The 13,197-nt window shown below is 35.3% G+C and overlaps 1 protein-coding gene across 1 annotated transcript in view; it reads right to left on the bottom strand.

Annotated features, from left to right (window-relative positions):
• Window positions 1-13,197, bottom strand: part of ALATS (Alanyl-tRNA synthetase) — a 231,533-nt gene that overhangs the window by 133,596 nt on the left and 84,740 nt on the right. Inside the window, exons 3-6 of the mRNA XM_089386297.1 lie at window positions 12,452-12,592; window positions 12,017-12,163; window positions 11,675-11,827; window positions 11,392-11,521 (exon numbers count right to left, since the gene is read on the bottom strand). Coding sequence (XP_089242423.1) covers window positions 11,392-11,521; window positions 11,675-11,827; window positions 12,017-12,163; window positions 12,452-12,592 — 571 coding nt within the window. The remainder of the gene's footprint in view (window positions 1-11,391; window positions 11,522-11,674; window positions 11,828-12,016; window positions 12,164-12,451; window positions 12,593-13,197) is intronic.

Raw genomic sequence — 13,197 nt, 5'->3', positions numbered from 1 at the left:
GGTGCTCGAGATGATTGACTAACCTACATGATATGCAAACCCTATGACCTATGTGTGATGCAGAGATCTTGGTTAATTTTAGTTAAATGCCTAGTCTAAATGTAACCTCCCCTTAACTATTTTGAAGTTTGGCTCCAAGGTAGGTTGTGGGAAGGAAGCCAACAGGAAATAGGCTAGGGTCTTATTAACGATACCTTCTCTTGTGCTCCTATCACCCAATGCCTCCGGCACTGCAGAGACTGTGGCTCTGACGACTACAAGGTCACCGTGTTAACCGCCGAAGAGTTGTCGAGGCCACTCAAGTTAAGTGAGAAGTGTTTCCTTATGTTTCTATCAACCTAGCTTATGTGTAGCAACAGGGTCATCCGAGTTGTTCTGGAAGCGAGGGCTTATTTGCAAGCCACGTCTGAGGGTTTCGTCAGAGCTTAACCTCATTTGTTGCAAACATTTTTGTCTGGCCTGCTCGATTGCACCTGTCACTATTCAAACCACAGTCACAGCAACATTCCTCGTCCATACGAATCCGCAAATCTATTAATTGTTCCTCGTTGCTCCACTTACACCGTTCCAACAGCCACCTCAATTGTTCTCATCATTCACCCTCGCCCTTGTCCCGTGCCATTTCATTTTACATTACACATAAAAATTTATATAGTTATAAATTACATTGTTTTAGTTTTATTATATAATTAAATTATTATATATAGTTATAACTATATAACTATAATCTATAATTTAATTGTATCTCTCTCTCTCTCTCTCTCTATATATATATATATATAATTTTTAATATAGTATATATAAACAATATTATAAATTATAATATAGTTATATATTTAAAAAAATAGATTAAAAAAGAGCAAATAAAATATTAAAAAAAACAATCTATATATATATATTAAAAAAAATATTAAGAGAAAAAAAAAAAGGAGGCAATTACATAATACCTTAAGTCTTCTCAACATAACAAATGGGATCAATCATTGAAAAAAATGATGGAGCTCAATTCTAAAATGATGAATGAAGAAAGGATTTTTTGTAATGGTCTTTCAATTACACATCAAGGAGTAATTACATTAAAAGGAAGTATCCAAGGAAGAGAAGTTAATGTCACAATCAGCCTAAGCAACGATAAAAATTATATCAACATCAACTTCGCAAATCAGTTATTAATTCCAAAGCTAAGCATTGGTGTAAACAAAAATATTTTTGACCAAAAAGAGTATAAAATTAGTGATCTACAAGTGACAATAGGTAATTATGAGTACATATCTCAAATTCATGTTGTAAGGGCGGATAAAAAGACTGACATCATACTCGGTCAACCCTGGTTTAAGGATTTGGGTACATTCACGTTAAACATAGAGAAACAGTCCCTCCCGGGATCTAGGATGGGTGACCTCCCGGGAAGTCCTGGTTACCGAGTGCAAGCCCCGAAAGTGATGGTTGACGCTATGTGATTCATTTCACTAGTTTCAATCCCACTTCTTCACCCCTGTGAGCATCGCCCGATGCAATGAATGCTAAGTGAACTATTCAAAAATCATGAGAAATTAGTCATTTACGACTACCTCTCATGGAAATGGTCATACGTGAATGACTTACTTAACGCAGTTGAATCCCAGAAAACGATATCTAATATAACGCACTGCGTAAACCCCCTAATACTTACATAGAGAAAAAAGTTTTGATGTTTCCTTATAAAGGGAAGATGGTCATGTTTCGAGACATAACAAGTAAATCAAAATCAATAAAATCTTCATTAAAACACCTTAAGGATATCTCAGACTTGATGTTTCAAGATAATGAAAAAATTATATCAAAGAAGCAAAAAGAGCTTGAAGAAGTCATCTGCAACAAAAACAAAGAAATTTCGCGTCTCAAAGATCACCAAGAAAAACTACTCTAACAAGTCAAGAAAGCTAAAGCATCAAAGAAGGAACTCAAGGAGCATTTATTAGAACAAGAAGAAGAAAATTTACGTTCAAAGAGCCTTAACCAAACATTAGTAGAACAAATCAAGTGTTTAAAAAATGAGAAACGTGAAGGCCAAAATAAAGTTGACTCAGAGAATGAGGAATGCTTAGGTCTCAAAAATCATAATCAAAATCTGCTCAAACAGATTAAAAAACTTAAGGACGAAAAGAAATCATTGACGAATAGATTCAAAAAACTTGTCGCAAAGGAAGCATCAAAATCTCGAGATGTAGAAATCCAAACTGAAGAAACAAACATCAATACCACTAATCTCGTAGTTCAGGCAAATCCAAACCCTATTGAAGTAAAAATGTACTCAGAGGTTGTCGTTCAAAGAGAGGACACCCCAAATAAGAATTCAGTAATCAATTCAACAACAACAATGCTTCAAATAAATCAGGAAAACAACACAAACAAGATAAGGGAAAATCAAATCACAAAAATTCCTTATCAACATCCAAATCACAAGAGTAGACAACTCAATCAAGCTACATATTTAGAACAGAAACAACAACCTGATGTTTCGAAGAATACTAATATTAGTGCAGTCCATTCATGTGATAACAATTCATCACAAGTTTACAGTCACCGCAAGATTCGACAGGAGATTAATTTAAGATGGTCTGATCCCTTTTCAGTGCGACATTTTTGTTTGTCACTTAGAGGATCATATCAACTCATATCGACAAGGATGACTGTTCCGAGATGAGAAAGACACTCGTAGCAGGAAAAGAGATCAAGTCCTTTAATCAACAAGCTTTGAGGACAAATATTTTTTAAGGAGAACGCAATGTTATGAACATAAATTATGTAAAAATAGATAATAAATAATAATCATATAATATAAATATAATAACAAATAATAAGTAAATTAACTAATGGTTAGTCAGTTAATAATGAAAAGGCATGTCTTAGAGACATGCCTTTTCGTGAAAGGGTACTTACTTGGCTATATATACAAGACCCTCATTCTCAATTGTAATCATCTTACATCAATTTTTTATACAATATAATTTACCATTACTATTCTACGATGGATGGTTTTGTTTTCGAAATATTTTAAATATTTATGCTGTGTATACGACATTTGGTCGTTACATTATGCTAGGAGGTAAATTATTAATGCAATCTAGACTTAGTATGTTAAATGCAATATGATGAGTGAAATTTATCTTGGATTAAGATTGTGTAAGTTACTTAAATACCTTTTGTGAATAAGTTTTGAAGCAAGAGTACTCAATAATATTTAGACACAATCTTAAGAAAGATAAATGTTGAACAATAAAAGTGTAAACTTCAACAATACTCCACAAGATGTTAAATAACCAATGAACTTAAGATGCCAAACTTCTTAAAATTATAACAAATATCCAATTAGATGTCACAAGATCAAAGACTTGGAACTTATGAAAGAGAGGAAGGTTAGACAACCAAGATGAGATAAGTCAATTTCACATTTATGACAAGTTATATCAGCGATAGTAATTCAGAAATTTCAGATTTTATCAATGTTATGACAGCAATGAGAAACTACCTCAAACCATGAAATTTGCTCAACACGTGAAATATAAAAATTTCCTATGACCAGCAAATGTAACTTAACTTGTTTAGCCCACTTTGTGATGGTCTATTCAGTGATATTTCAAATCTGAAACATTTATTAGAGCAGCAAGTAAATGACAGATCAGCAAACTAATGATATCAACATCAATACCCAAAATGACCGAACTTGAAAAAATCAGGTTTGATACATTTATCACAGCAGTAAAACAGGTGACAAATCAGCAAACTAACAATGTCTAAAACACTGCCCAAAATATCCAAAAATAGCAAAAATTCACTGAAACTGAAAAATTTTAAGTTTTTGATCAAATTTAGGTGTATGCTTCAGAAATCTTCAGATCTGAACTTTTCAGTTATGCAGTAAATTCCAGCACGCTTAAAAGTTAAATCTAGGCCAAATTCAAGATGTCAAAATAAGCAAAACTCATGAAAATCAAGATTTATCAAATTTGACCAATTTTGACCATTTATTATGTGATTTTAGGACTGAATTGTTAATGATTTCATTGTTGTAATAAAACTGAAGCAAAACAAGGGTTTAGAGATCAAACCCTAGGCCCAAGGCTTTGAAGATCCCGTGGTTGAAATTCGTCGAAACTTTGTTTACGATTTTTTAGCCTAGTTGTTGTTTGCCGATTTTACTAATATTTTGATGGTATCTTGATTTTGTCTATGTTTGCCAATTATTACCGATATTTTCCCGATTTTTACGATGTTTTGGTTTTCCGACCCTTGTCGATTTTATCCCAATGTTGATGTTCGCAACATCAATTTAGCCTTTAAAATTCATATTAGGGTTTCAGGTCAAGCTATGGCAAGATAGGCCAAGAAAAGGGGAAACAAGGCTAAGGAAAACCAATTTCCAGGGATAAAAGGGCTAGAATGATAGATCGGGGCTCAAGGATGAAGGAAATGGCCACAAAGAGCCAACGCTATGCCTAATGAGACTAGCATTGGTGATAGGGAGGCCTTAGAGGACCATGGGTCCAAATTTTCTTGTAATATACAATGTTCCCATGGTGGAGGACCTTTAAAATTTGACTCTTTTAAGACCCATGAATTTTTCCATTTGGAGAATTTATTTTCCTAAGACAATTTGATTTGACTCTAATTAATTTATGCTCTGGCTTAGTATTTAAATTTATTTTGCCAGAAACATTAATTAATTTACACAAGGGGATTTAATTATTTTTCCAACCCTCTAATACATAAGATTTTTCATATACAAAGCTCAAAGAGGGAATACACATTTGACTTAGACCCTCAATACACATAACCCATCTGCGACACAATATGATCTAGTAAACCAAGTGATTTGTAATAAAATAATTAAGCCAATTAGCTTAAATTATTCCCAAACCACTTTTACATTAGACTCAACTAAAAACACTAGGACTCACCTAATAATTCGACAATAAATTTCACCTTAGCTTTGGGGTTTAAGCTAGAGGGAAAAAATTCTTCTAATTAGCCATGTCTAAAAACACAGGTAATCAGCGAGGTTAAAAAACCTCCTAGGATGGAATTCGTCATCAAATTATAGGCTTACCTAGGTTGTTACATAGACTCAAGGTTTTACTAATTCATTTACAATATATAACTTGCAAAATGGGATGACCATGACACATGGACTGCTAATATGTGATCTAATCCTTGCTGAAAAAAGTTGGTACTTCCGCTTACCTAGAACTTTGACAATTTGAGTGCAATAGTTAAAAATATGTACTATTATTATTTGAAATTATTTTGATGTGATGTCCATATTATAAAATTTTCCTTAAAAAAATGTCACTTTATTAATAAAATCAAAATTACAATATAACAAATTGAATAAGTCGATTTATTATTTTGATTACTTTTTAATTGAGTCGACATTATGTTTTATTATTATTTTTCTTATCTAATGCTTCATCTAACGAACCACTACAACATCTCCGCCATATTGGGTTGTAGAGCACCTCTTGGCACAATCACTTTATTCTTCAATGTGGTATCCTCAAGAAGGGCCACTAAGACACAAACCTATATCAACACAGTTTCAAGCTCTAGATCATTGCAGACCCATCGGACATTCCCCCATCCCAAACACTGTGGCAACATGACCATATTAGATTCCTCCCCATGGGACGAACAAGAACCCCAACCTTCAATGGAGTACTACCGCTTCTAAATAGCAATGCAATGGACAATCCAGCATCACATCAATTCTCCCTCTAGACATCATACTATTCTTTGATTTTTTTCATTTGACCTCGGATGCTAGAAGAGATGGGTCTATTCCATGATAGACCCACCTCATTACTTTTAGTTCTTCTTGTTCCTAGATCTTCTGGTACTAAACATCTCACCCTAGAATGGGTTTTGAGCTTGTGTCAAGCATTGTTCATGCCCTAGCTTAGATGTGACTCTCTACTCTACCTTATTTACTTTATTTTCTACATCATGCCTTTTATAATAGACCTTTTGGTTCTCCTTCTTTGTCATGGCATCATTGTACTCAACGGCCCCTCTGACCTACTTTTGTGGTCATTAGTTGGACATTAAAAGAATTATCTAATATTTTACCTTATCCACTTTACTCCACAGCATCCTCAATAAATCCTCGAAGTTCACAAACAAATATCAGATTTCCCATCCTATATGCTTGAAAATTGGAAGCAATAGTGAATCTAATCCAAGTGGATATCACTGGCAACCGACCTCTTCCACTGACTGACAACAAATGATTCCCATCTTGGTAATTATTCTCAAGTTGTTTATATCAAGAACTTCCAGGGTATTTTTGAGGCCCTAAACAACATTCTTTTGGCCTAGCAATGAATTGGGGTTACCGTGGTACGCCCTTGAAAGTTAATGTATCAACTAGACTCCTCAAGGCTCACATTCCTTTTTTCCATTTCATCTTAGGGTTAGGTTTTGGATCTTTCGGATGTTTTCATAGTATGGTTTACTACCTTATGTTATGAGGCCAACTTAGGCCTATTGTAATGGGAAACTTGCATATAAGCGTAGCTAACAACTCTCTCTTCAAAGATATGCTACCACCATTCAAACTAGTTTGTACTAATTTGCATTTTGCAGTCTTTTGCTATTAGTCTGGTTAATAGAATTATGTTCTCATTGTATTCATATGCTCTCTATAATATTTATGTGTGTGTTTGTGCTTCCATTTATATCAATGTCTTTCTTTATGTTTTCTAAACAATCCAAATTAGTGTTTTCAAAGCAATCTTCTCTTTGTTGTTTCTCAATGCAAGTCCACGACAAGGTCAGTGTATAGAGAGTTGGATCTTTAACTATTTTCGCTTGGGGAAGACCAATCTCACCAACACAACCAGACGATGATGGCAAATGAAAAGAGAGATGATGGAGTAGGATATTTTATCAAGTCATTGATTGAGGAAGCCCTCACACAGCAAAGGAACAAAACGATGGATAATTAGCCCAAATCCTTCAACAAATGGCAACAATAACCAAGATATATTCAACAAGCAACCATTTCAAAGATGCAACACCCCTCAAGGTACATGTCAACTTTGACATTCCTTTGTTTGAAGACAAGACAGATGCCAATGTTTTAGAGAAACGGATGAGTCTATTTGACTATTCAAAAAAATTCTAGCACTGAATAAATCACCTATGTGCTCCTTAAGGCCCTTCCTCGTGTCAAAGATTGGTGGGAAGGTTATTGGGAGAGACATGATGAAGGTGAGTCTACAACATTTAAAGGAAAACCTACTTGGGTAAATTTTGTTAATGTCCTCAAGGAGGAATTCTACCCTACTAAAAACCAATGTTGCGCTAATCGTTATCAGGATAATATCGGCGCGAGGAAAAAATTGGAAAAAATCATAATAATCAGGAAAAAATCGTTTGGTACAAAAATATTCTTTTTTTTTCAATTTTTTTAATATCTAAACCATCTACAACATAAAATAAATACATTGACACATAAATATGATAAATGAACTAATCTATAAGATGTTTAATATCATTTCTAGTGCTAAAATCACACATAACAGTGAATCATGTCCTGAATAGTAAGTCCTGACTCCTCAGTCCCAACTCAACCTCAAAATATCAACAAAAAATATAATAATGTATCTTATATCATGAGTCATAATGTCATATACAATGAAATGAACCAAATAACTAAAGTCTAATACTACTGATTTCCTTTGCCCCTCTAGATGTAGCTGTCGGTGGAGTTGGCAACCCGCAGTAGACTATGGAGTCTGTTGTGCTCTAGAAGTTGAAGAACTAGAAGCTACAGGAGGTAGACCATGTCCTCTACTTGTGACAGGGGTAGCTTGGGTCACCTCCTCCTCCTCCACCAAAGATATAATAAGAAGAACCAAAAAAAAAAATCGCAATTTTTTCAAAAATTCTCTATTTTTTCAAAAAAATCGAGAAAAAAAAAAATTTATCGGAGTACTAAGCGCAATTTTATCTTTTTGTTGAAAATAACGCGATAATATCGCGATTTTAACAACACTGCTAAAAAATTTGATGACTAGTACACGAGATGGACAACTCTCCGTCAAGACAAACACTAGACAGTGTCTAAGTACATCAATATCTTCAATACTTTCCACACAAAGCTAGGCGTTAGAGGCTCCCAGCAACACCTAGTTTTGAAGTACCATGATGGCCTACAAAGTACATTTTAAACAGACATGCATTTCTTAGGCATCTCCTCACTAGGAGCTGCTTGGCAATATGTTGTCGAAATTGAACGAATGTTTAAGTAGAGTAATAAGTGGAAATTTGGTCTAGAAATCTGCACAACAAAAGTAGGGTAAAAGTGGCCTTAACGCAAAGATAACTAACCTCAAAACAACCAACCTAGGTCGTATCCAAACAAGGGTAACTTGAAGATGAAGGCCACCAAACTAACCTCAAAACAACCAACCTAGGCCCTAGCCGAACAAGGGTAACTTGAAGATGAAGGACATCAAAAAGTGGCGTGAGTTCTACAAAATCTCCTGGCACAGCAAAGATGAATTTCACTCGAAATAATCATTGTTGGACATTTTTAAAGAAAAGGGATCAAACACTAGCTCAAAATCTATTTCACAGTGGGATAAGGCAAAGTTAATCATTGATGCAAAACCCAATGTTACCATTGCAAATGCAAAGATCCAACCAAAAGAGTCAAAGGAACCTAAGGAGGGGAAGCGCATTTTCCATTCACACATGCGGGTGAGGGGGACTCAACTACATTTCATTTTTGACATTCATATCTAGAACAAATTGATTTTGACTGAGACCATCAACAGATTTAAGCAGTCAATAAGGCCACACACCCAACCATACACCATGAATTGGTTGAGCAGAAGTTACCCCATCTAATGGAGGCACTTAAAGCAATGGGGGGCATTGCTCCCTAGATGGGGACAATTGATCCAAAGAGATATCATTGGCCACAAACACCTTCCACTAACTCATCACAAACAGTTCCCCATCTTGCAAATTTGTCTGCAGTTTTCCACGTCGCAAAACTCTGATGCATTTTTAATGTGCTAAATGCTTTTCTGGGCTTGAATTGTTCTCATCGAGAACTTTCCAACAGGCAATTGTATACCCCTAACAGAGTTTGTACGCAAACTGAGACCCACATTCATTTTGCCACTTCATCTCCCAGGAATAGGATTTTGGGCCTCTTGTAATGGGCAGCTTGCAAATGAATGTAGTTGACACCTCTCCCTTTAGAGATAAGCTACCACCATTCCAGCTAGTTTGTATTGCTTTATATTTCACTCTTTTACCACTTGATTGCTTAATAAAATTCGATTCTCACTGTATTACTGTGCTCTCTGCAATATTTCTATGTGTGTGCTTCCATTCATATCCTGTCTTCCATTCCACTCTATATAACCCAGATCACAATCCTCCAGCACTATTTTGATTTCCATATGTACCACCTGATGAGTTCCTAACAGAGAGTGAGACAAATCAAACCGAGGAATTGGGTCTTGTGCTCCTAACTTAATGTTTATCTCACCTACACATGCCTGGGGTGAATATGCCTGTAAATATTCTATATGTTAACAGCAATGTTCCCCTTTTTCTAAAGAAAACTATCAGAAACATTCTTTGAAATCATGAGAATCAAAACAATTAAACAAAGAGATATGAACAGATAGAAATCAAAAGAAAGGTGACTAAATCAGATTAGTAAATAAAAAAAACATCATACACAATGTAGAATACGGCACTATATCCAAGGTTCAAAAATCAGGCATCTGTAGGCATAGTTCAAGTTCTGTTAACAAATTTCATTGAAATAAGAGAAAACAATAAGAGCAACAAAACACTAAGTGCTAATTTCCAGTTGGCCAATGGTTAAAAGGATCGAGTCCGAATCTGAAAATTAAGATTATTCAGGACAACTTTCAAAGATGGGAAACAAAGTAGCTGTTTGAGCAAAATCCTCCAACTATTGCATTTATTGCTTTACACCCATACTGTGTATTTCAGATTTCTATTCCTTTAAGTTCTTTGTCAAATACATTGAACAAAAGAGGGTGTATTCAAGATTAGAACTAGAAGCACATCAACGGAAAACAAATAAGGATTCACTAAATCTAAATCATTTACAAACACCTTGAAATGTCTAGGTAGTAGTAAGTTGCAGTAGTTACGCCCTAAGTCACCAGATTCGCCGATTTTGAAGCATTAAATTCGAAATTCGGCGATTTTAAAGGGCAAACGAACATATTCGTTCGAGTTCGCCATTAAATTCGGCGAACTCGAATTTCATGTCGAATTTGATTTTCTGCCGAATAAAATCGAATGAAATTCGTTTATAATCGTTGAAATTCGCCTGCAGCTCATTAAATTCGTTTTTTTTTTCGCGCGCCCGCGGGTTTTGTTGTTCCTGTTTGGGACCTAGGTTTCATTGTTTCATTGCCGCCGCCGGTCCAAACTCGTCACTCAGCACTGCTCCAGACGCCATACGCACTGATCGTAACTTGTAAAGGCTTGTGTTCACTGTTTACCAGGCCGAGAAAACTGCAGGTTGCCCACTGCCGCGTGATTCTACACCTGCAAATTTACCACAGGCGTGCCCACTGCCCACTGTTTAACATTGTAAAGAACGGTTGGGTTCGAGTCTTCGACTGATACTTCGGTTAGAGTCTTGGGTTCGAGTCCTCGACGGTTGGGTTAAAGCATGCTAAAGAGAGCGAAAGACAGAGTGACCGTCGAGTCTTGGGTTAGAGTCTTCGATGGTTGGGTTAAAGCATAGAGCCCATGAAAGTTTTCTTCTCGTCTTCTTTCCTTTCCGTCATAGTAATGGAATCTAAATTGATGCCAATATTTGCCAGAGAATTGATTAATGATCTGTTTTAAATATTTTATGTTTTATATCTTTTATGTTTTTATGTTTTATATGTCAAGTTTTATATGTCAGTTATCGTAAAACAGAACAGAAACAGCTATACTAAATGCATTTGAAGTTGCCATACCATTTCTCATATGCATATGATATATCTGTCTTTAATATACATTTTTTTTTTCGAATTTCTATATGTCGAATTTTATCGACAAAATTTGAGTTGCCGAACTTTATTCGAATTTCATGGTCCTCGAACTCGAACTCGAACTCGAACCTGGTGACTTAGGTTACGCCACACAACACAAAGAGGACATCACTGATTCTTGCTGGTACTTTCTCAATAATCAAAAAATGAAAATATAGAAAAAATTACAAATAAATTTACCGTAGCCAACATTTCATGCAGCCATGTGAAAGCATAATAAAATCTACTAATTAAGCATCATAAGCAGGTATTCAAAATAAATTAAAACACATGTAAAAAAAAATCCATTGCTAAAAGCATGCTCCACCTGGGCGAGAACCATCTGCAATAGCAAATGATAATGTTCTTATATGGTCTGCCACTACCCTATAAGCCATGTCAATTTTATCTCCATCTTCTGCCCCAACTTTACCAGAGTAAGGTCGGGCTCCTGTTGCCTGTTAAAACAAAGTAAAAAACAGCATTAGCACAAGATGGTGATACATATGATGCTGGACATGTAGACTCACAAGTCATCCATACAAATGACTATCCAAAACCTACAAGAAAAGCAAAAAACATTCTTATAACTTTTAGGTTTCCAGACTTGCCCGTTGCACTGCATCAAATATAGGCATGAAAATATCTGTCTCATAGTTGCCCATCTTATTTTGGAGAATTGAAGTCAACCGTTCAAATCCCATTCCTGTATCAACATGCTTTGCTGGTAAATTCTTCAGAGAGCCATCACTTTCCCTGTTGAACTGCAAAGAAATTAAAGGATTTAGTTTGTCACAAATGGAAAGTACCAATGGCCATCTGATTCCTGATTGAACTGAGTCTTAAATTCAAAAAGTGTTTCTCACTCAAGCCCAGATAGTGGCTAGGATCAGTATATCTTTGGAAAACCTCAAACCAAAATTTACCCTAAAATACTGTCTTCAGCACAACACCTGAATGAAGACAATGTTCCAGATTTCAATGCATGTAGGATCATCATTATTGACTAAGGAAGCTGCATCACGGTTTCCAATTCTATCAAAGTGAATTTCAGAACATGGCCCACAAGGTCCAGTATCACCCATTTCCCAAAAGTTATCCTGTAAGAAATGAATTAATTCATGTTCAAATTCATCAATGACAATTAAAGGAAATTCTAAACTTGAGAATAAGCATGAATCGAGATGCATAGAAACAATTAAATTTAAATTTAAAAAGAGACATCAGATCAGACCCAAAAATAAGATTCTGACATATAACAACAGATTTACATCTTAAATTAGTACAGATCAGTTGACCAAAAATGATCTTGTGCCTAAATGAGTGAAATCCCAATATCAGAAAATAAAGGCCAACTCACGTGTAGGTAGGGTTGAAGCATTTTTTACCTTGGACCCAAATGGTAGCACATGCCCAGGTGGTAGATAAGTGAGCCAAGTATCTCTAGCTTCAATATCAGCAGGAAGTCCCGACTTTTCATCACCACCAAAATAAGTTGCATATAAGCGGTCGGTGGGCAGCTTGTAAACCTGCCATGCTATATACAGTTTATCATAACAGAGGAGGGGTACAGATCTTGGCACACTTCTGAAAATGCTGAACACAATGCCAATGATTACGAAAGCTCTGATAAATGCTCAAGAATAAAACATATTCAATGGGAAAGGCCAAAGACTGATTTGCAATTATCCTTTATATGGTCTACCTAAGTTGCATGATATGGGGCAGTGGAAACATGTATCTGAAACAGAAATGCACTAGAAACGTCACTCCTTAAAAATAAGGAAACAAGGAAGCATGATCTACATATATAACGTTTAAACTGTGCTATTTCAGAAAATTATATTCAAACTTCGAAAGAAACCATTTAAGTTTAAAGTTTTAACATTATGATTGAGAAAACAGATTCATGAATAAAGGAGCAAGTGCCCATACTGACGAACATTTACATAGTGATACATAATCAAGCAGTAAACTCCAAAAACAGCCTTTATTATTTATAAATGAGCCTACATAACACTAAATTTATCATCATTTTGTATTCAATCTTCACCCTTAAAGTTCAAACTTCAAACTGAAGCAAACAAAGTTCGTTCTCCAGGTTAAATACTCCAAAAGACTTGGAATATAAAGA

The sequence above is a fragment of the Pinus tabuliformis genome, chromosome Q (assembly GCF_031772625.1).
Source record: "Pinus tabuliformis cultivar Carrire ecotype Pingquan chromosome Q, CPIR1, whole genome shotgun sequence".
Taxonomy (NCBI): domain Eukaryota; kingdom Viridiplantae; phylum Streptophyta; class Pinopsida; order Pinales; family Pinaceae; genus Pinus; species Pinus tabuliformis.
Note: the sequence above shows the minus strand (reverse complement) of the source record. Positions and strands in the feature narration are given on the sequence as shown.